Genomic DNA, 21,456 nt, shown 5'->3' on the forward strand with positions numbered 1-21,456 from the left:
TACTAACTCACCGTTAGCTTAATTGCTACCAAGTTAAGCCTTATTTTCATATGTTATTCTGTGTTTAGCTTCATCTATTGTTTACTTTTAGTTAACATGTAAAGAATATGACCAGTGAGGCAAATATTAAAATATCTGCTCTGGCTTTGTTTCTGCTTTCATTATTTGGATAACGTCTTCCAAGGTCAATGGAAGGAAGCTCTCTTATAGATTTCCAGGTGTCTACATGCACCTACATACCCCAATGGTGGTAAAATACCCAAAGATGCCCCAAGCATTCTCTCTCTCTCTCTCTCTCTCTCTCTCTCTCTCTCTCTCTCTCTCTCTCTCTCACACACACACACACACAGAGCACCATTCAGCTTTTCCAAATTTCCCACCAGCAATGTCCTTTGATGAAATGCCTGCAAAGCGAGTCCAATTGTTGGGGTTCAGAAGCCACCTAATTCTGTTCTGATCAACCCACTCCCACCACACACAACAAGCTGCTCAGAAATGCCACTTCCCAGCCAAGACACACAGCCGGTCAGTACAAGAGAAGCAAAGCGTTTACCAAGCGGAAACTGTTTCTCAAGAATCACCAGGCCAAACTACGAAGTCCAGAATGGAAGTATACAATTTTTTATTCTGTTTTCAAGACAAGAAGGATTCCCTATTTAATACAAAAACAACAACATGTGTCCAAAGTGTCGTGTAATACTGACGATGGAAATCATAACGAACCCAGTAGGGCAGGGACTGCGAAGGCTAAAGATATCCTCTTGCAGAGCCTCGCAGTGCATGCACGCACACACACACCAAAAATAATAATAATAAAAAGATCAACATCTACCCTACACAAATTGTCCCTTTCAGCACTCCTTCAGAACAGCACAACATCATCATAAAGCAGAGTACAGCTGCCGTCACATCTGGTCCTCTCCAGTGAACAGGTTGAGAGCAGTCTGATCAAACAGGATTTCAGCAGCTAGAGCCTGCCAGGGAGTGAGTTCCCAAAACTATGTATAATTTACTATAAAGTGTCCCAAAATCCTGAAAGCAAAGAATGGAAGGGGAGGGGGAAACAGATTAGAACTTGCAGGGTTGAGATTCCAGAGTTAGTCTTTTGCAGCCAAAACAACAACATGGTACAGTCTTGTTCAAACTGGGGGTGGGTCATAGCGCATTAGTAGAGTATCTTCATGCAGAAGGTCCTAGGTTCGAATCTCCAACACCTCTAGGTAGGGCTGGGAGTGACTCCTGTCCTAAATCCTGAAGAGCAGCTGCCAACCAGTGCAGAGACTACTGAGCTAGATAGGCCAACTGTGTGATAAGGCACCTTCCTACATTGTCATGGGTTGCATCCAGCTACGTTCTACTCAGAGTAGAGCCAACTGAAATTAATGGACCTAAATGTGCCATGTTAATGCATCTTAATGGGTCTACTCTGAGTACAACATTGGATACAACCCTATGTTCCTAAGCTGCATCCATCATAGTCAGCCATCAGGACAGAGATTTGTTTAGACCAGGCATCCCCAAACTTCGGCCCTCCAGATGTTTTGGACTACAACTCCCATCATCCATAACCACTGGTCCTGTTAGCTAGGGATCATGGGAGTTGTAGGCCAAAACATCTGGAGGGCTGCAGTTTGGGGATGCCTGGTTTAGACCTTCTTCCAGTTTCCCACTGTAGTCAGCCAGATGCTTTCCAAGAGTCGCAGGACCAGGGCAGGGCAGTAATGGTCCTCTCCAGATGTTGTTCCCTAGCGGCTGGCACTCAGGGACTTGCTGTGGCTAATTGCTGACCTATCTTCCATGCATTTGCCTGAAAATGCACCACTTCTCGTGGGAGTGAATCCCATAGTTTTAACCATGCATTGTGTAAATAAGCACTTCCACTGAATCACTCAGTGATCATTTTCGATGGATATCCTCCAAGTTCTAGTATTGTAAGGGAGGGAGAGAGAGAAAGGATCCTCTAGCCGCTTTCTCTATACACCATGCATAATTCTATGCACCTGTATCATCTCCCTTTCCCCCCTGAAGTTTAGTAAGTTCCAAAATTTGTAACATTTCCTCATAGGAATGTTGCTCCAGCTCCTGATTATTTTGGTTGCTTTTTTTTTAACACTTCTGCCTGCTCTACAATATGCTTTTTGAGATGCTGCAACCGGAACAGCATTCTCAATGCACAGCTGCACCACAGGTTTACATAGCAGCATTGCATTTGTGGGGCTTTGGCAAATGCAGAAATCACAAGCGCAAGATGCATTTCCATTGTGAAGTAAAGCTGTGCAGTGCTGAGTCGGAAAAATGCGTTTCACTAAAAAAAAAAGCCCTCCGTGGCACAGGAAGCCCATTGCACTGGGATCACAGGACCAGTAATTTCACTTTGTATAAGGCTGCTCATATTAGGCTGTCCAGTGGCAACTTCAGCTACTGAACTGCTTAACCTACATATACCCTTCTGCTGATTTAGGAGATCAGCAAGGAGGGCACTAAAGACCTTATGAAACCTGGAGCCCTTAAACCTTTTGAAACCTGCCCAGCTCTCGGTCCTAGTTTTCACCAAGCATCACAAAAGCAGTTTCTAGCCTAGCTTCACCCCCATAAGGACTAGAAACTTGCTTTTAAAAAAATTAAATGGAAGCTAAGGTTTTTGGCAGCACGCAATACTGTGTCAAAATATACAGCTGCATGAACTCGCAAGATGCAGCACACAGCACTGCTAGTAAAGTGCCGGGCAGCAAATAAGGCAAGACGCAGCGAGGATGGCATCACAACAAAGAGGCTCATACCTTGTAGTGAGTTGCAAGCCTGCAGGCTTGCTGGTTACACCATCTCGTACTGGTTATTTGTGATGGACCGGGACAAGCAACAGGCAAGGACAATCCCCCCCAGCTGAAAACAGAAGGAAGAGGCAGAGTTAGCTGGACAGTGACAAGTTAATGCTTGACAATCCACAGCCGAGAGCTCCAGCCCTCTGCCAGCTGCTGTGGCGAAAGACCAAATCGAATGGAACCAGCAGCTGTTTGTATAAGCTAAAAGTGGGGTGAGGTTTAAAAAATGAAAAGAGTCCCCAACAACCTATTTCGTTCAACCTTTGGTGTAGATGAGGGAAAATATCTTAATATGAATAGGAATAGGAATTCTTGAGTGTCCTCACTTGTCAGCCCACACGCCATGCATAATCTACCATTTCATGCATTTCACGGAGATTATATGGTTATCTTTGCCTGTTTATGTAATTGAACTTTCATGGCTGCGAGGAGCGTGGAAGCCAGACGCCAAGAGACCTTCTGCACCTGGGGCCACGGTAAGGGGCAAAACCCTGGTATTTATTCATTTATAGGATGTGGGGAACCTGCGGTCTGTATATTTCGTTGGATTGCATCTCTTTATCAGCACCAGTCAGGGACGTTGAAAGCTGAAGTCCTGCAACATCTAGAGGGCTGCAGTTTCCTGCACCTCTGATTCACATCCAGCTTTTCAGCCAACGCTGCTAACCTTAAGCAGTTTAAAACTATTAATGTACACCACAAAGAAACAAGAGTGTAAGTATGGCTGTCTGTCCTGGCAAAGTCCATCTTCCCTTCAAAGGGAAGGTACAGGATGTGCCACAGGCGATGTTTACCAATGATAAAAATGCCATTTTCATCAATCTGCCAGTCCCCTGGAAGTTGATGACAGTAGCACATAATGCTTAGCTCTAAAAAGCCAGCACACCATCGTTATTACTGCTATGATTTATTGCATCTGTTAGTTTGTGGAATGGTCTCCCCTCTCTGCCCCCACCCTGCATATGGTTCTGGGGTTCTCCCAACCTCCCAGAGCTGATTTTGGGAGGTTGTAGGGAGAGGAGAAGGGGGGAAAGCCCCACCATGCTAGCAGGACCTGTGCTGACTCCTGCTAGTGCAACTATTTAGATGACTCCAGCCTGATGTTTTGAAGTCGCTTAACAACAACAGAAAGTGCAGGCAGATAAAATAAATTAAAAATGTACAATACAAAATTCCTAAAATGCTCGTCTAATAATGCACTAAGAAAAGCACTTCACACACACACACCCATTTCACCCAAACTATGAAAGGCACTTGAGGCTAAACAAGCACCAAAATGCTGGGTGTCTTAGCCTAGCTTCTACCGCCTCATACGGAATGGCTCTGCCTGCTGCAATCTGAAATCAAAATACCCTTAACACTGCAGGATGCACAAGAGCTAATTTCATCAGAGTTCCTGAAATATTTTTTTAAAAAACCTTAAAATTGTATTTCGCTGGTGATCCAAGTATACCCACTTGCATGGAAACAGAGCACAGCTTTCACTCAATGTGGCCTCTTCATTTTCTGACAATGCAAAAGCGGTCAGAAGAGACAGACATTGCATTTTCTATATCTGTGCCTGAGGCAGAACCTTTTCTGAAACATTATAGAGGGGGGAAAGGCCACACATTTATGGTATTGTGACTTGTTAGCAATGTTGCCAAAGGCGATGGAAAAGGAACGGGAAAACAGGAAGTGTCCAATTGAGTCTTGGATTGAGAAAGATCCTTGGAAAAACTATAGTATCCAAACACTAAGAGCAAACACAGCTAAGTGGGTGCTAATAATGTTATAGCCAACATGGGACCACTGATAGAGAAGAACGTAAGCACAAAGGACCTGCTGCATCATCCTGTCCAGTTTCCTGTTCTCACAAAGGCTGATCAGATGCCCACGGAAAGCCTGCAACCAGGACCTGAGCCCAACACTCTGCCTACATGAGATTCCAAGCAACTGATATTCAGGTACATAATGCCTCTGACAAGGGAAGTGGAACAGAGCCATTCTGGCTATGCAGAAGCGATGCATCAACCCAAGGTTTGCAGAAGTATAATCTTTCAGAAGAAGAAACCTGATGGGCAAAACCCAAATCATGTGGACCTAAAACCTAAAAACATGTGGACATCTGGGTAGGCATGACTGGCAGCCCTGCAGATATAATTTTGCAGTCATTTTGCACCCAAAGAGCAAAAGCTCCCCATAAATTAATTTCAGCCCATCTAAAGCAGAGAGAACAAACGTTGCAATGAGTCGCATGGCTGGGCTAACATGATAGCACAATAAGAGATTGTGCCCATAGTTTTTCATGGGCTCTTGTCTTCTAATACTCTTTGCTGATGTGTCAGCTTAGTACCTAGCAAAGGAAGTCCACATGGAGATTGACGGGAAGAGTATCCAGCACCATTGAAGCTAAGCAGGGCTGGACCACATCACTACATGAATGGCAGACCACTCAGAATTTGACATCAGCTGCTCAGAGGCTTATTGGGGACTGTAGTTTGTTAAGGGTGCTGAGACTTGTTAGGAGATGCCCATTCCCCTCACTGGGCGACAATTCCCAGAATTCCCTGAGGAATTTTATCTCTGTGATCCACTGCTTCACATAAGTGAAGAGCTGTGGCTCATTTCCTGCCATGCAGTGTTTTAAGTCGGACTATGCTATGCCTGGGTTGCTTAAACGTTTGCTTATAGCTGCTGTAGACAGGTGGTTTTGAGTCCTAAGTATCCAAGCTCCCAGCAGGATTTGACAGCAAACAGCACCACTTAACACCACTATTTTCATGTTGCCAGCATGCTGGAAAGATCAGGCTGGTAAATGCTATCCACATGTCCATGCTGTGAATGGCAACCTGGCCACACACAGTGTGTTTCCTGGCACGGAGCCAACAGTCTGAGTTATGTGAAAGGGGGCGGAAATGGAAGGTCTTATCAAACTGGCTGCCTCCAGATTTGCCACCTGACTCCACAGTTCTGAAGGGTGCTGTATGTATGCTTTATATACAGTGATAAGAAGGATCAAAAAGCCCAGCAGGGTGGGGAGAGAACGAATACAAGTCTATTAGGGCAGAAGAGGGTCAAGCTGAACCACTTTCAAAAACTTTACCTGGAAGCAAGCAACGCCAAAGGAGATCCCTGCTACAATGCTCATTTTGGAGTCCATTGTCTGTATCACCAGACTGTAACAACCCTACAAATGGGAAGGGGGGGCGGAGAGAGTGAGAGAGAGAGGGAGGGAGGTAACATGGTTATTCAAGCTTCCAGGCAACTCCCACTCATGAAAAACAGGAAGCACTTGCAGCCCTCGAAAGGATCCAAGCATCTTAAGTTAGAAAAGGACTTCACAGCAGGATGTCCACTGATCTGAGACAGGCTGTGTCAATATTAATGTTTTTGACCTCAATACAGGTCCTTTATCGCGGTGTAATTTAAAACAAACTATTGCTCCCTGTTCATGGCAGGAATACTATATCCCCTTATCAGTCGTACAAAACAGTGGAACATCATGGGGGAAGGGATTCAAAACAGCTCTGATGGCCTTGAAATAACCTCAGCTGCTGCATCATACTGGCCTGCTTCTCACTGTCACATCCCATAGATCGCAGTTTCTACTTAAGGGACGTTGAATTAAACACAATAATTAGCATGTGTGTTTCATTTCTTCCCCACAAAGAGAAATGCGTGTCCGCAGGCAATTCGTTCCCTATTTCTTGTCTGCAGTCCTACACTATCTCTAGAGAAGTCTGGGTTCGTTATTACAGCAGCTCCTCCTGGCCTGTTAAGCCCCTCCGTCCAAGCCACACAGAAGGGCACAGCTTTGGGTTGGCTTACATGCTCATACACCTTCCCCTTTGCTATTGCTGGATTCTTCAAATCGTCTACCGTGCAATTCCCCAGAGACTTGCAGCAGCTCATAGGAATCCCTTTCTGTTTGAAATAGGCAGTTTGATTCCAGTCGGTGAAGTCCGAGACACCACAGCAGTGCAACTGTATAGGACAACAGAGATGGCAGATTATTATTATTATTATTATTATTATTATTATTATTATTATTAATGGGGGGAGGGTTATAACAAAAAGTAACTCAAAGCCTATTACATACATTCAACCCAACATAAATTTAAAAGCTAAAAAACACCCATATTTATTATTTTTAAAAAAAAGCCATAGGAGGAAGCCACATATAATGAATGACACCATTTGGCTAGCATACTCCAGTCCCACATTCCTCTGAAATAAAACCAAAATACCCTTTCACCCCAATCTGCACAGCTACACAAACACGTGACTGCTTCTGACGATCTCCACATGTTCACCCACTAAACAAACGATTTGCAAGGGGGCAACTTTAGCAGATCACCTCCCCTAGACAGGCAAAGCTGATCTTTAAAATCTTCCCAGGAGACCCCTCCCTGCCGGTTGCTCCACTCTGGAATGCATTCCCTCAAATAAGTCGTGAAGCAGAGACAGTAAAGTCCTTTAATGTCTCTTAAAAATTTGTTTCGTCCTCGAGCCCTTTTGGACTCTTCAATTCATTCATTTTTATACAGTCTTACAGTTGTGGGCTTTTTTAAAACCTTGTTTTTAGAAAAGGTTGTTGAATATAGTTGCGTTTTTATTGTTTTAGCATAAATGGCTTAAATTTGCAGTATGTTAAACCGTACTGAACTTCTACAAATAATATAATAACCATTTTAAAAAATCCAGTCTGGTTGGAATTCTGCATCTTTCAGCAGCCTAACTCTTTTCTGCTCTGCTGTCTTTCACTTATACCCCATACCGACATGAATTTCTTCGCGGGAAGAAATAAAATGTATAGCTTCAGGACAGAGGAACCTGTAACTCTCCAGTATGTGTGGACATCAGCCCCTGCCACCACAACCAGCCATCAGGGATGATGAGAGCTGGAAACAAGCAATATCTAGAGGTCTCCATCCCCGGTATAAATGGATAAACTATCTGTCTTTGGTCCTGATCCCACTGTGCAGCTCCAAACCCACAGCCTACTGCAATCCTGTACACAAAAGGAAGATATATTTTCCTTCCTATGCAGCATGGAAGCCAAGAAAGAAAGAAACTGTAGCTCCATTCTCTTTGGCTCTGGTCCCGTTCACTTCTGACTCCATCCCTCAAGATGGAGGGCAGGGAAGCAGAGACTGTTACCCTTCCAGATGTTGCGGGACTCCAGCTCCCATCATCCTTGACTCCTAGCCCTGCTGCTATCCCTGGGGTTGATGGGAATCAAGAGCCCTACAACATCTGCAGGGATGCAAGTTCCCCGTTCTTGGCCTCATTGGCCAAGTTTGGGCTTTCTAAGCTGAAGATTTGCCTTTCGCGCAGAACACCTGCTGAGGCAGAAGCAACAACACCTCCACCTCCAACTGTGTTTAGGGCATGGGATACCTCTTGCAAGCATGAGGGGGGACATCAGGCAAAGGGAAGATACCCCAGGGGGTCTCTGCGACAGGCATTTTTGTTCTCTTTGTTCCTCTGCACCCCACTTTGTAGCACAGGCCCCTTTTTAACTGCTGGCATCTCCACAAAGAGCAGTTTAGGCCAGTTGGAAAAAGACAGGTGAATGCTCACTGTGCTCTGAATGGTATCAACCGCCTTGCTGCGTTCATCTTTGGTCCCATCGTAGGACTTCACAGCAGCTTCAAAGTTATTCTTAAAGCTGTCTTTAATCTGCAGAGAAAATGAGAAATGATCACTGCTTGCAGAGAGAGAGAGGCCATCACCTAATTAAGGAAATATTGGTCAATCTGTTGTTCACTTTGCACAGTAATAAATCAATCACATTTTAATTGAAAAAGCACACTTGTTTTTAGATATCCATTCATGTGCAGTGGGTGGCAACCCCTAAAAAGAGGCAGCTCCTCTTACACTTATAGTTATATATCTATATCCCACTTTTCCTCCAAGGAGCTGAAGATGGCACACATAGTTTCATCCTTTCCCCCATTTTACCCTCATGACAACCCTGGCTGAGTGGCAATTCTAACCCTGGTCTCCCATGTTGCAGTCCAACACTCTACCCACCATTCCACATTGCACTAGAGAGGAGAGGTTGCCTGTTCTGAGATGGCACTCCTCCAATACTTGCACTATGGCAGATGTGGAAAATCTTTGGCCCTCCAGATGCTGTTGAGCTACAACGCCCCTCAGCCCCAACAGCCATGGCAAATGGTTCAGCAACCTCTTGATGAAGGGCCAGAGGTTCACCTGTGTTATGACATTTCGGGGACAGTACCTATGTATCCATTTCCAAATGAAAAGCCTTATTCAAGGAACTCCAAAGTGGTCCTTATTAGTCAGGTTTTGTTTTTGTTTTGTTTTGTTTTTTACAAGAAGCACCTTCTGCTATGTAATTCAGTTAAAATAGACTCCTTGCTCCATGGTTGAATGTTGTTCGTACTCGGAACCTTTCTACAAATGTCATTCCTTAGGTACGCAGAGCATCTTTCCCCAACCATCTTTCCTCCAGGTGTTTTGGATGGCAATTCTCACTAGCCCCAGCCAATATGGCCAGTGGGTAGGGATAGCTTTTGCCAGGAGCAAGCCAGCAATAACTCACACAGTGTCAGAAAGTTAACTATCTTGATTCAAAGAAACAAAACACCTCAGGAGGCCAGGCCTAGTGGGCACAGCAACTCTTCCTAGTACATCTTGCCCCGAGGACACAGCTGAAAGGACTGAAGGTTCCTCCCTCTTCACAGCTCTGTAAGTCTCCTCCTTCCCAGGTTCCTTCCCAGGCAATCTGAGGCTCCTTCATCTTGCCTGTATTTTCTCCGCCCTCTTCACACCTCTGACCACTCATTCCCAGCATAGCTGCCAAGTTTTCCCTTTTCTCGCGAGGAAGCCTATTCAGCATAAGGGAAAATCCCTGTAAAAAAGGGATAACTTGGCAGCTATGATTCCCAGGCTCTGGGCCTTCTTCCCTTGGGCAGAAGGCAGGAAGCCCAATAGGGAGATGGAATCAGAGCCTACGGCAGCAGAGTCAACCAATTCTATTCTTGAGCCCATTCCTCTCCTAAGTTCTACAAGGACAACACTAAGGCTAAAGACAAGGAAGCTGCCCCAGGCTATGTCATCCCCCATCCCCTGGACTGGTTGTAAGTAAGAAGGCAGGAAGGTGGGGGAAGCTGAGGCCAGACTGAGGATCAGCAGGGCAGTGCCCCAGTTAACCCAATGAACCAGCCTCCACTGTCTAGAGGGCACAAGGCTGAGGAAGGCTGGTCTAGGGGATTACACTGACCTCAATGGCACAGACCCTGTATTCAGTTAAAGCAAGTCATGGTCAACGGCATGAAGCAGGAAGGGGGGGAAAGCAATTCCGTATTGATCAATCCCACTGATATAAAGGAGAGGAAAAAAAGCATCAACCAACTCACCTCATGTCGGAAGACAAAGCCCACAATCGCAGCCACAAGCACAACAAGGAAGATGAGAGTTAAGAACATGGCATACTGTGGACAGAAAGGAAGGATCAAGACCAGCAAAGTTACAACCCTGCTACTGCCATATGATTTACACAGAGAATCTACACAGAATGTACCACTGGTACGTGGCAAAATTGTGCGAGGAGAGTTGCATATTTGGGTGGAAGGCTGTAGCACAAGTCAATAGTTTGTGTTAAAAGTTCTCCTCTGTTTAGTTATCTAGATAAAGACAGCAGTTGGATTACCCTTAGTAAAAACAAAAAAATTGCATAAGGTGGTATACGTTATGGTAGCTGAAGCTGCTGGAATACTGATAAAAACCCAAGAAAGGCCATTTGGAACAGCCAGTCTCTAGTGGCTGGGCAAAGCAACACTAGATGATATTTTCAAAATGTGCTCTGCCATTGAAATTTATTTAATTTATTCATTGCATTTCTGCACTCAAGTGCCTCAGAGCGACTTACCCAGTAAGAAATAAAATGACAAAGACATTAAAATCAGATTAAAAACAGCTTTTAAAGAACAAGTCCTAGCCACCCCACTTAAAGGATCAGCACAATGAGGCTGTTAACATAACTACCTTCCCAGTTTAAAAAATATGCCCTGGTAAATAGGAATGTTAAAACAGACAGCAATGGTACCAGGCATGCTTCCCTGGGGAGAGCATTTCACAAATGGGGAACTACCACTAGGGAAGGTCCATTCATGTCCAGAGATGGTGACTTGGGAAGAATACAAAAAGGCGATAGGCGTTTGGACAAAAATTCCCAGTAAGACATGGAAATCTTTTGGAACACCTGTTCTTGACAGCAGCAGCATCTCAATAAGAGGGACCATTCCCAGCCAAGATTTCACATGCACTTCAGAAAGCAATGTAATTGCATATTAAGTTTTCAAATAGCTTCCGCACTAGAGGACTGAGGAATTTACGTTTGTATATGTGACCAAAATAAAACAAAGAGGATTGTTTTCATTCTGCTGAATACTATATGTAGAATGTCAACAGATATGCCTGCTGGGACCTGAGCATAACAGCGCTCTTCCCTACCAGCAACTGGTATTCAGAGGCATAGGGCCTCCAATAGTGGAGACAGAAAACAGCCACAGTGGGTAGCATGCAAACGCCATTAAAAAAAATTCAAATGGGTGAATGGGGAGAAATAGCAGTTATCACTACATGTCACAGTTGGAAGAATCCTGTGAGTTTCAAGGCAGGTGCTGCAACCTTGTGCCGCCCTAATACTTACCAATTTCAGCATCCATGTGCTTCCCCGACATGTTGCAAAACAACCAAAGGTGCCTAGGAGGACGACAACTGTGCCGGTGCCAATGAGGACATAGGGGACGTTAGTAGCCTTCTCATTTAGCAGGGAGAAATACACCTCCAGGCCTACCTTCCCCCAGATGCCGACTGCCAGAAGGATGATGCCAGAGAACTAGAAAGGGGGGCGGGGAGGAAGGACTCCATTAGACACAACGAGCCACTTGTAAAAAGTTTCTGTAGATGCATTTTACTTTTTAACAGCCAGTTAACAAAGAACTGGCACTGCATGAAACAAAGTTCCACACCTTTGCAATGTGCTCATTCATCCTAATTATCCGCGCGATACCAGGCTTCATGCTAAGATCCCACCTGCGCTATCCATTTAAAGCAGTACCGTACCACTTTAAACGGCATGGCCTCCCCCTAAATTGTTGTTTGTTAAGGGTGTTGAGTTTTAGGGCATCTCCTATTCCCCACAAAGAACTACAATTTCCAGTTGAGCAGTTCCCAGCAAACTTTGGGAACTGTAGCTCTGTGAGGGGAATAAGGGCCTTTGCTCCGTATCCTTAACAAATTACACTTCCAAGAATTCTTTGGGGAAGCCATGACTTGTTTACGGCGGTATGAAAACTGCTTTAAAAGCAGAGTGCAATGATTCCCCATTCTGCCCCATAAGCAGACACAGAAGAGCCAAGAAGAAATCTACCCTTTCCCCACCCCCAGCCCCTTCCTGTGATCTAAGCATGAAAATGAGCAACTAAATTCACATCAGCTTAACTAGGCAAGTCCCAGCCCTTGTCAATGTCCATGTCAACTTCCATCCCATTTCCCACAGAACAAGACTGGCACATCCCACACACACACACACGCTCAATGATGATGGCATGCAATAAGCAACATCACTAGGAGGAGACCCAGAAAGAAAACCTTATGTGCCCAGAATGTTCTCGACTACAGCTCCCATAATCCCTGACCACTGGTTATGTTGGCTTGGGCTGATAGCTAAGTCCAACATCTGAAGGGTCACAGGCTTCTCATTCTTACCTTTTACCAAGCCAGACTATTTGGGAAACTAGGTAAAAAAAATGTAAAGGACCCCTAGCCGGTTAAGTCCAGCCAAAGGCGACTATGGGGTTAGTTGCTCATCTCGCTTTCAAGCCGAGGGAGCTGGTGTTTGTCCACAGACAGCTTTCCGGGTCATGTGGCCAGCATGACTAAACCGCTTTTGGCGCAACGGAACACCATGACGGAAGCCAGAGCGCACGGAAACGCCGTTTACCTTCCCACCGCAGCGGTACCTATTTATCTACTTGCACTGGTGTGCTTTCAAACTGCTAGGTTGGAAGGAGCTGGGAAAGAGCAATGGAAGCTCACTCCATTGCGGGGATTCGAACTGCTGACCTTCCAGTCGGCAAGCCCAAGAGGCTCAGTGGTTTAGACCACAGCGCCACCTGCATCCCTAAACTAAGTAAAAAAGGGTACAGGACCCCTGGGCAGTTAAGTCCAGTCAAAGGTGACCACGGGGTTGCAGCGCTCATCTGGCTTTCAGGCCAAGGGAGCCGGCGTTTTTTACCTATTTGGAAAACTATACTTTTATTGGCAGAGGTTTTCCAGCACAGGCCTTTCAAGTCACCTGGAACCCAATCCTTTGTCCTAGCACCAGTTTTAATACCTTATTGATTGTTGCTTTATTTGAGGTGATGTTTTAGTTGGGATTTTGCCTTTTCTTTCTTTATTTTTTAAGTCTATTTGCTGGCTTTTATATAGTATTATTTATACGCTGTTACAGTTTTATCCACATCTTTGTATGCAGCCTTGGAATCTTTAGCTAAAGAGCAGCTAATAAACATTTTAAACATAAATTTGAATAATCTGGAGATGGTGGCAATTGAACCTGAGACTTTCTGTGTGAAAAGGATATGGTGAGTTACCACTGAGCTCTCTCTGGTCTCAGAAGAAAACAAAGCTACAAGTCTAGAAACACCTGTGCAAGCTGGTTCCTCTCAATTCTTTCAAGCTCCCATAGCAATGTATAAACACAGACTGAATTCCAAAGGTATGTAACCTGAGGGAATTTGTTTTCCCTGTCATAAGGTTTTCTCCCATTGCCTGTTTTTTGAAGCAGCGAAGCCGAGGATTGTTTCTCAGGCCACCGCAGCAAGACCTTTTCATTTGCACTCAGAAATGATGTTTGAACATGGCTTTTATTTTGATCCATCCCTGTTACGTCAACATGAACCTTGCCCTCTATATCGTTTTCTCCACAGGATGTGCGGGAGTAAAAGAAAAATAGTAATTAACTTTGCAGCCCAAACTGTTAAAATTAGAATCTTACGTATTTTTATAAGAAGTTTTACAAAGAAACACAAAGGGGGAAAGTGAAAGCCAAAACCCTCATCAGGTCACATTCAGAATACATCTTAATTCAAGCATATAAATTGTTATAAGCCATCCAAATGTCCAGATACACTTTTATAAGCCGGATGTTCAAATATAGCCTGGGCTATGAGTCCTCAGACCACTGCATTATAGACAGTGGGTGGGTTTTCCCCCCCTTCCATGCAATTCCTGCATTGCAGGGGGTTGGACTAGATGACCCTTGGGGTCCCTTCCAACTCTACAATTCTATGGCTGGCTCTATGTGGGCTTGCAAAATTCACTTTCATTAAAACAGACACTTTTCTAGTATTGTATCAGAACCATGGAGAATTGGTCTTGTTTTCTCTTTTCTGCATTCTTTACGTGTCTTTTTATTCCTTTGCACGAAAATAAAACCTTGTAATTATTTTTGAGAGAGAGAGAGTATGGAACCTGCATGCCTCAAGGAGAAAAGTGGCTCTGCTCCTTGAGAAAACCACACTCACCTGATTCAGAAGCCTGAAGCAGCAGTGATGAAAGGAAAGGACAGGATTACAGAATGCATTCCACATGTTATTTGCTACTAACCAAAAAGGGCCAACAAAGCAAAAAAGGCAAATGAAAAAAAAAATGAGCAAAGGGAAAGAGAGAACCAATTGCCACAGGGTTTTTTGGCACAGGAAGGCACATCAGCGCCTTCCTGTGCCAAACATTATGCCATCTGTGCCACAGACACAGGTGCAACGCTCACACTGCTAAGTCCTCCGTCCCCCCCCCCCGGGAGCAGAGCTGGAAAATTGGGGTTTATTATTATATCACTGAAGGGTTATGAGAGATAGAGGCTCTTTCCTACAACGTGAGGGTCAGACTGCTAAAAGAAGCTGGGGAGGTGACATTCTCCCCAACCACCCCCACCCCAACTACCGTAACTCCACGTAGAGTTGACTGCTGCATAGTTCTTCTCAGTGGGCCTGGAGGGAGGGAACATTCCTAGGGGGACAAACCTTTCTAATATCAGTTTTCTGTATTGTTTTTTATTGGATCGCTAGAAACAAGAGTAGAGGCTGCGAAGAGTATGTCTCTTCCTACAGGTGAAGAGTCTGTGGGTTGAGCTGAGATTGGAGTATAGGACAGACAGTGGCCCTGCCCCATTAATCTCTATGGAGTTATGAGATGCAGAGGGTGTGTGTGTGTGTGTGTCTCATTTCTCTTCCTACAGGTTAAGAGGCACTATATAGGAAAGGGAGGAGCCAGGTGTACAGTTATCAACTATAGGAAAGGTCATTGTTCGGAGGGGAGGGCAGAATTGCACGAATATACCTTAAAACCTTTATAGGGCTGAAATTGTGCCCCATTCTTCTCTACAACAGAGGTGACTAACCAGTGGTCATCGAGATGATGCTGGACTCCAAATCCCATCAGCACCAGCCAGCAAAGCCAATGGTCAGAGATGGTGGAAGCTGGAGAACAACAGTATCTGGAGAGCCACCCTTCATTTGGGTATATCACATGTTTCGGCTCATATAAGGTTAGGGGAACCATAGGGGCAGGAGGAGAGAGCAGTCGTTATTTCCAAAGGGAAACTGGGGAAGGTGTAAGAGAGAGTGAGGTGATATATTAAAAAATAATCATAGCAGAATGCTTTATATGAGTAAGGGCTCTGTCCTCTTTAGGATAAAGAGGCACAAGGCAAGCATTTTCTGTCATACAGTGTTCTAGTAAGAGAAAAATGTGGTATTCAGGGAGACAGGATTGGAGGCGGGGGGGGGGGCATTTACCCAACTGCTAGGTATCTATGGACTTTGCAGAGCGGAAGAGAAAACTCTATGCTCCCATTATACTCAATGCATAGGACAGGATTACATCATCCTCGCTATTCTTTTAATTCATTGGCCGCCCTTCACCCTAAGATCCTAGGGCAGGTTATAACAACTTTAATCACACCGCTACAAAGTTTTCAAAACTTGCAATCATGCCCCCCCCCCGACCCATTACGCCCTTACACAAATGCATATGGAACCAGCCTGCCCTGTGGTTGTCTATAGGGTTGCCAGAAGGGGGAGAGAGGGGGGGGGGAGCTGCCATCTGTTCTATAACACTGAATGGGACGGGAGAGATTGGAGTGCGGGGCGGGGGGAGTCATTGTTCTCTGTAGGGCCAGCAGAGACGATACATCATGCTATACACAGGAACAGCAAGCGACATCTGTGGGGTCAGCAAAGACGGGGTGGGAGGGTGGGTTTGAGGTTTTAGTGTGGGGGTGTCTCAGAAGGGAGGGCATTTACCCACCTGTTACCTATGAGAATAGGAAGGGGGAGCGTGCAAGATGCAGTGCTGTCCCCCCCACCCCAGGACAGGACGGGCAGCGTGCCCCGTTGCTGTCTATGGGGTTGGAGAAGGGTGAGCCCAATGGGCTGTAGGGACCCATTGTTCAGTGGGACGGCCAGATGCAAGGTGGGCTTCGGGGCGGGGTCTTCCTCCCGAGAGGGGCTCACCCAGAACACGAAGCTGTAGATGAGCAAGACGCTCTTGAGGCAAGTGATGACCGGCTTGGTCTGCAGCCTCCGCGACGGGGACGCCATGGCCGACCCAGAAAGACCCTGCGATGGCGACCCTCCTTTGCTCGCTCGCTCCCTTAAACCCGCCACGCACAGCGGAGCAGCTGGACTCCGGCTAGCTCTGACGCTTGCGCAGCCGGAAAGAGCCGGGCTTTTCCGGAAGCTCCCGAATCCGCGTCGCGGGTTGGGGGTGGGGTTAGGAAGAAAACACGAGTGTTTCCGAAAATCTCCGAAAGGAGACCATAGCCCAAAAGCCGCGGCCGAAATAAAACCGAGCCTTTCCGGAACTTGCCGAAAGAAGGCCAAGTTATTTCTCTTCACCCCAGCCTGTCGCGAACCCACCCCCTGGAGAGTCTTCAGCCCCGCCTTCTTTTCCTGAGTTCTCCGAAGCATGCTCGAGAAAAGCCGAAGATTGCCGAAACCTGGGAGAAGCTGCTTCATTCGCTTTAGTCTTTTTCGGAGGAGGACCGGGAATGCCTAATTCGTGCCAGCAGGTGGCGCCAGCTAGCCAGTAGCGAATGATTTCAGTACAGTACCGGTATTTCGTGGCATAGCAAGGCCCCTTTGCAGCTGCAATGTCAGGCAGGAATTAAACAGGTGCAGCTTCTCCCTACCTCGCACGATGCCGCGCTGAATACACACCATGCATTTAAAGCACATTCCAACACCACCATCCCGGCAAGAATCCTGGGAACTGTAGGGTGTTGCATGGGCGTACCCAGCATGGGGTGGGGGGTAGCTGCCCCCCCCAGAAGCAGGGCATCTGGAGAGGACAGGCAGGGACGCTGCCTGCTGTGCTCCGCCTCAGCCTGCTTGGCTGAAGCAAAATGGCAGCAGCGGCAGCGAAGCTGCCTTTGTCAAGGCACTTTCTGTGCTGTGCTCACTGTGACTTGAAAGAATGTGGACTGAAGTTAGCCCAGCTCCAGGTCCAGGTTTCCTTCAATGGCGGCAGCTTTGCTGCTCTCGTTTTAGTCACCACTGTCATTAAAGGAGTGGGCAAGGCAGGAGTGCAAGCGCTAGTGCAGGGGTTCCCAACAAAATTTTCTCGAGGACCCCTCATTGAGCCGCTATTGTGACAAGGACCCCCATTAATTGACTTACTTGCTTGAACATCAAATGCATTATCTTCCTCTTCATCTGTAGGCCTTTGTCGTTTTAACGAACCACTTTTTAACCAACGGTCCATTTTTAACTACGCGAACTGTAGCTTCCGCGAAAAACAACGCTTTGTTTACAAACACTACTGTTTTGCAAAGAGGCAGCGCGGGCCAGGGAGGAGGGAGAGGAATGGAGAAGACCACGTCATAGCCATGTCATAGCCACGAAGACCACGAAGATCCTGGCCACGTCATAGCCACGTCATAGCCAGCCAGCCAATTGGGTGGCTGGGTGTGTGGCTGGTGTGCCCCCCCCTAGTTTTGATCCTGGGTACCCCCATGCTGGCTTTTGCATGACTGCCTCATAATTGCAGAGGTCTCTTTTCCCCCAAAGTTGTTCCCTCAACGTGGTTGGGGTTGGGGTTTTCTGCAATTGAGTGCTAAAGAGCAGGTTTTCTCAGAGAAAGCTCCTGCAAGGGGGGGGGGCACGTTCAGACACAGGGCTTTAAAGTGCAGACTGTGCCTGGAAAGACTGGAGCAAAGGCAAGTGTGGGTAAAGCCATAGGAATAGTTTGTTTTAAGAGTGGCACATTGATATTTAAAGCGCTTTATTGCCCAAGAATCCTGGGAACTGTAGTTCACCCCTCGCAGAACTACAACTCCCAGAACTCGGGGGGGGGGTGCTTCAAATGCATGGCGTGTGCACAGCCACACAAGAACCAAAATGCTAAAATCCCAGCACATTGTCCTTGCCCTACCAAAGTCTGGTGAGAAAACATGCTAGTGTCATGGTTTACTGACTGCCTTCCTTTTAAACCATGAATTTACGATTCATGAAAACTGAAGTATCGTACATCTGGGGATAGTAGAGGGGGCTGCTTATGTTGCTTTAACCCTGCTTTTTTGGGGGGGCGGGGTTGCATGTTCGGCACTCAGTGAGTCATTGAGTAAGATTTCTTTCTAAGCAGCCTGGATCTCTCTTTTCAACCCCCCCCCCCTTCCTCATCGACGAGAGAGAGAGAGAGAGAGAGAGAGAGAGAGAGAGAGAGCAGCTTTAAATAAACATCTGGCAACTGCAAGCTACTCCACATCTGGGCAGCATTAGCTGAGTCTGGAAGCCGGTAAGAACAAGCCACTTGTTTTGAGAAAGTTAAAGAAGAGGACTCCTGTATGGACTGAGAGAGACAGAGAGACAGAAGGCACAATTGCACACCTTTCCACGGGCAAGGCAGGTAAGAGAGAACCTGCTTCTTCTTTTTAAAGAAGTCCTTTGCTTCTCTGTTTGCAACAGACCGAAAAGATATGGGGGAGACGGGCAGCTTTTTTATTTTATTTTTTTTCAATGAATTTATTAGCCGCTCTTGCGCTGAGATTCTCTAAGCGACTTACATAATTGGGCTGTGTGTGTGTGTGGATATGGGCTGTATGCTACGTTAGCCATACCCAGAGTAAACCGCTTGAAATTAATGAGCAGGACTAACATAAGCCCATTAATTTCAGTGGATATACTGAACTTTGTTGGTTACAACCCTAAGGCTGCAATCCTATGTACACACTTTTCTGGGGAGTTGGAACTTGCTTCTGAGTAGCCAAACCTAGGATTGTGGCATGAATAAATATTTATAAATCTACATCCGTTTTGCACAAATGGAAACCGGTGACTTGTGTGTCATTTGGGGTGTGTGAGAGAGATGCTGAGCATACAGGGTTGCCTTTCTGCTTTAAGAAGTTGCATCAGATGACTGGCCCATCTATCTATTTATTTAATTTATTTAAGAATTTGTACCCTGTTTTTCCCCAGACCAGCTTTTCAAAGTGGCTCATGATTAAAACGTAATGTGACAACAGTAGAGAACAGTAAACATCAGCATATGACAATAGTAACACATACCGGCTTTTGTTTTATTTTTAAATGCAGGGAACAGTAAAAAAAAAAAAGTAGGAAACACATTCTGGATGGGGGGAAATGAAGTTTTCAATTTCTGTCTGAAACCAGATATTTTTATCTCAGAGTTGTCTACTTTTACTGGTATTCTAACATTATCAAATTGTATCATCTCTAAAGCATTGCTTTGCCTGTAGAAAGATGTCAGGTGCAAGCCCTGATATCTCCTCTTACTTAATTGGGATCTCATAAATCAGGACTATATGCTTACTTCAAAATGTGGCAAGCCAGCCCTGATGTGTTTGAGGGTTCCTCTTGTTCATTCTGAGTGGCATCCTGGACTTCTACCCCAAAGACAAAAACATGGTGTCTTCCTTTAGATACTGTATCTTCCCTTGTCCCTCCTGGCCAGGGTCCTGTGTCTTTTAAGACCTATGTGACAGGCAGAAACGCAGCAGGGAAAGCTGCACATGTTGTTGCATTTCCATTTGGTAGAAGTTACTATGATCAAGACACAGTAAGCCCATCAGGAAAAGACCCTGATGTTGGGAAAGATTGAGGGCACTAGGAGAAGGGGAAGACAGAGGACGAGATGGTTGGACAGTGTTCTCGAAGCTACGAACATGAGTTTGACCAAACTGCGGGAGGCAGTGCAAGACAGGAGTGCCTGGCGTGCTATGGTCCATGGGGTCACGAAGAGTCGGACACGACTAAACAACTAAACAACAACAACACAAGCCCATCAGGCAAGGGTGAGGGAGAGAAGGTGATAAAACTACACAGAGATGAAGAAACAGCCAGAGATGAAGACAGGTGTTCCTGCCAGTCTTATAGCAGGAGTGGCCAGCACGGTGTCCTTAAGGTGTTGTGGGAATACAACTTCCATCTTCCCTGACCAATAGCCAGATTGGCTGAGCTGATGGGAATTGCAGTCCACAGACCATGTTGGCTGCCACTGTCTCTTGCTCAGTACATCATTCCAGTAGAAGGCAGGGGCAGGATTTTGGTGATTTGGTAGACACAAGACACAAAATTACCTGCTAAACTCTTTCTACAAGTTGACCTCCCTCCTTATTAATGCATTTGATTGTAGAATAGTCCTTCCACCTTGAGACAGAGTGGGGGGAAGAATATATGCTGCAAAACTTTTTAGCATGCTGCTCCTTTTGGTAAAGTGCTGAGTTCAAAACTTACTTATTAATGGGATTAATCTCTGGCAAATTACTACCTCTCAGCCTCAACTCCCTGGCTTTAAAATGGGAGAGCAAGCAAGTGGCTAGGGAGTTTAAAAAAAACACCTCTATCATAATACTGGAATCCCATATCATCCAATGAAACTGAAGAATAGGAAATTCAGGTCAGGCAAATGGAAGTATTTATTATTATTATTTTGCCCAGCACATAGTTGTAATGGTAGCATCAAATTTTGATGGCTTGCTTAGGTTATGTGTTCCTATATACATAAAAATGTAAAACATCATAACACTCTGAAGTTCATGCGGCCTTGCCAACTGCAGCATGAGGAATAGCAGACTGCTTCAGGGGAGCTGTTTAACTGGGGGTGGGAGGTGCTTCCTATAGTGGTTTAGCAAACTGTTGGAAGTTGATGGGGTTGAGAGCCTACCATCATCTAGAGGGCCACAAATTCCTTACCCCAATCCTGCCAGACCTGCCTGACCACAGTCAGAGCGCCAAGCAGACCACAGTCAGAGGGCCAAGTACAGAAAAGTTACCTCCAGCTCAACAGGCTGCCCTGTGCTCTATGATATTGAGGAAAGGGATGACCCTTTATAAAAAGAAAAGCCCTCTGCAAGACTAGTTAGTAAATATGAATTTATTGTTTTTTCTCCTGCAGTGCAAAACAGGCACCAATAATGATGTGCCAGCTGAACACACTGGATAGTTTTATTTTACCCACTGGACTCTCTAATTTGTTTTTATTTATTTTTTTAATCGTGCTTTATCAGGCAATTTGTCAGTGAGCCTCCTTCTGTGTGTTCATCAAGGCATTTCTTAAAAGGTAAAGGGACCCCTGACCATTAGGTCCAGTCGTG

The 21,456-nt window shown here is 45.7% G+C and overlaps 2 protein-coding genes across 4 annotated transcripts in view; one reads left to right on the forward strand and one right to left on the reverse strand.

Moving 5' to 3' along the window:
- Positions 1 to 598: 598 nt before the first annotated feature.
- Positions 599 to 16,551, reverse strand: TSPAN6 (tetraspanin 6). Of its 2 annotated transcripts, none has more exons than XM_035113427.3 (8): positions 16,358 to 16,551; positions 11,488 to 11,676; positions 10,193 to 10,267; positions 8,388 to 8,486; positions 6,633 to 6,788; positions 5,908 to 5,991; positions 2,781 to 2,883; positions 599 to 1,032 (listed from the first exon to the last, which is right to left on the reverse strand). In XM_035113427.3, exons 1-7 carry the CDS (start codon positions 16,442 to 16,444, stop codon positions 2,815 to 2,817), a joined length of 759 nt encoding a protein of 252 aa, XP_034969318.1. In that variant the 5' UTR covers positions 16,445 to 16,551; the 3' UTR covers positions 599 to 1,032; positions 2,781 to 2,814. The 2 variants fall into 2 exon arrangements, with proteins under 2 accessions (XP_034969318.1, XP_088520639.1); XM_088664513.1 differs by lacking the exon at positions 599 to 1,032 and adding an exon at positions 1,904 to 1,923.
- A 1,978-nt stretch (positions 16,552 to 18,529) lies between these two features.
- The window catches only part of SRPX2 (sushi repeat containing protein X-linked 2), a 31,920-nt gene continuing 28,993 nt past the window's right edge, over positions 18,530 to 21,456 (forward strand). Inside the window, exon 1 of one of the 2 annotated variants that reach the window (XM_035113535.3) lies at positions 18,530 to 18,749. The gene's annotated coding sequence lies outside the window, so the exon portion shown is untranslated. The remainder of the gene's footprint in view (positions 18,750 to 21,456) is intronic. The other variant, XM_088664512.1, reaches the window with a different exon arrangement.

This window comes from Zootoca vivipara, chromosome Z2, assembly GCF_965207765.1.
Source record: "Zootoca vivipara chromosome Z2, rZooViv2.hap1.1, whole genome shotgun sequence".
Taxonomy (NCBI): Eukaryota; Metazoa; Chordata; class Lepidosauria; order Squamata; family Lacertidae; genus Zootoca; species Zootoca vivipara.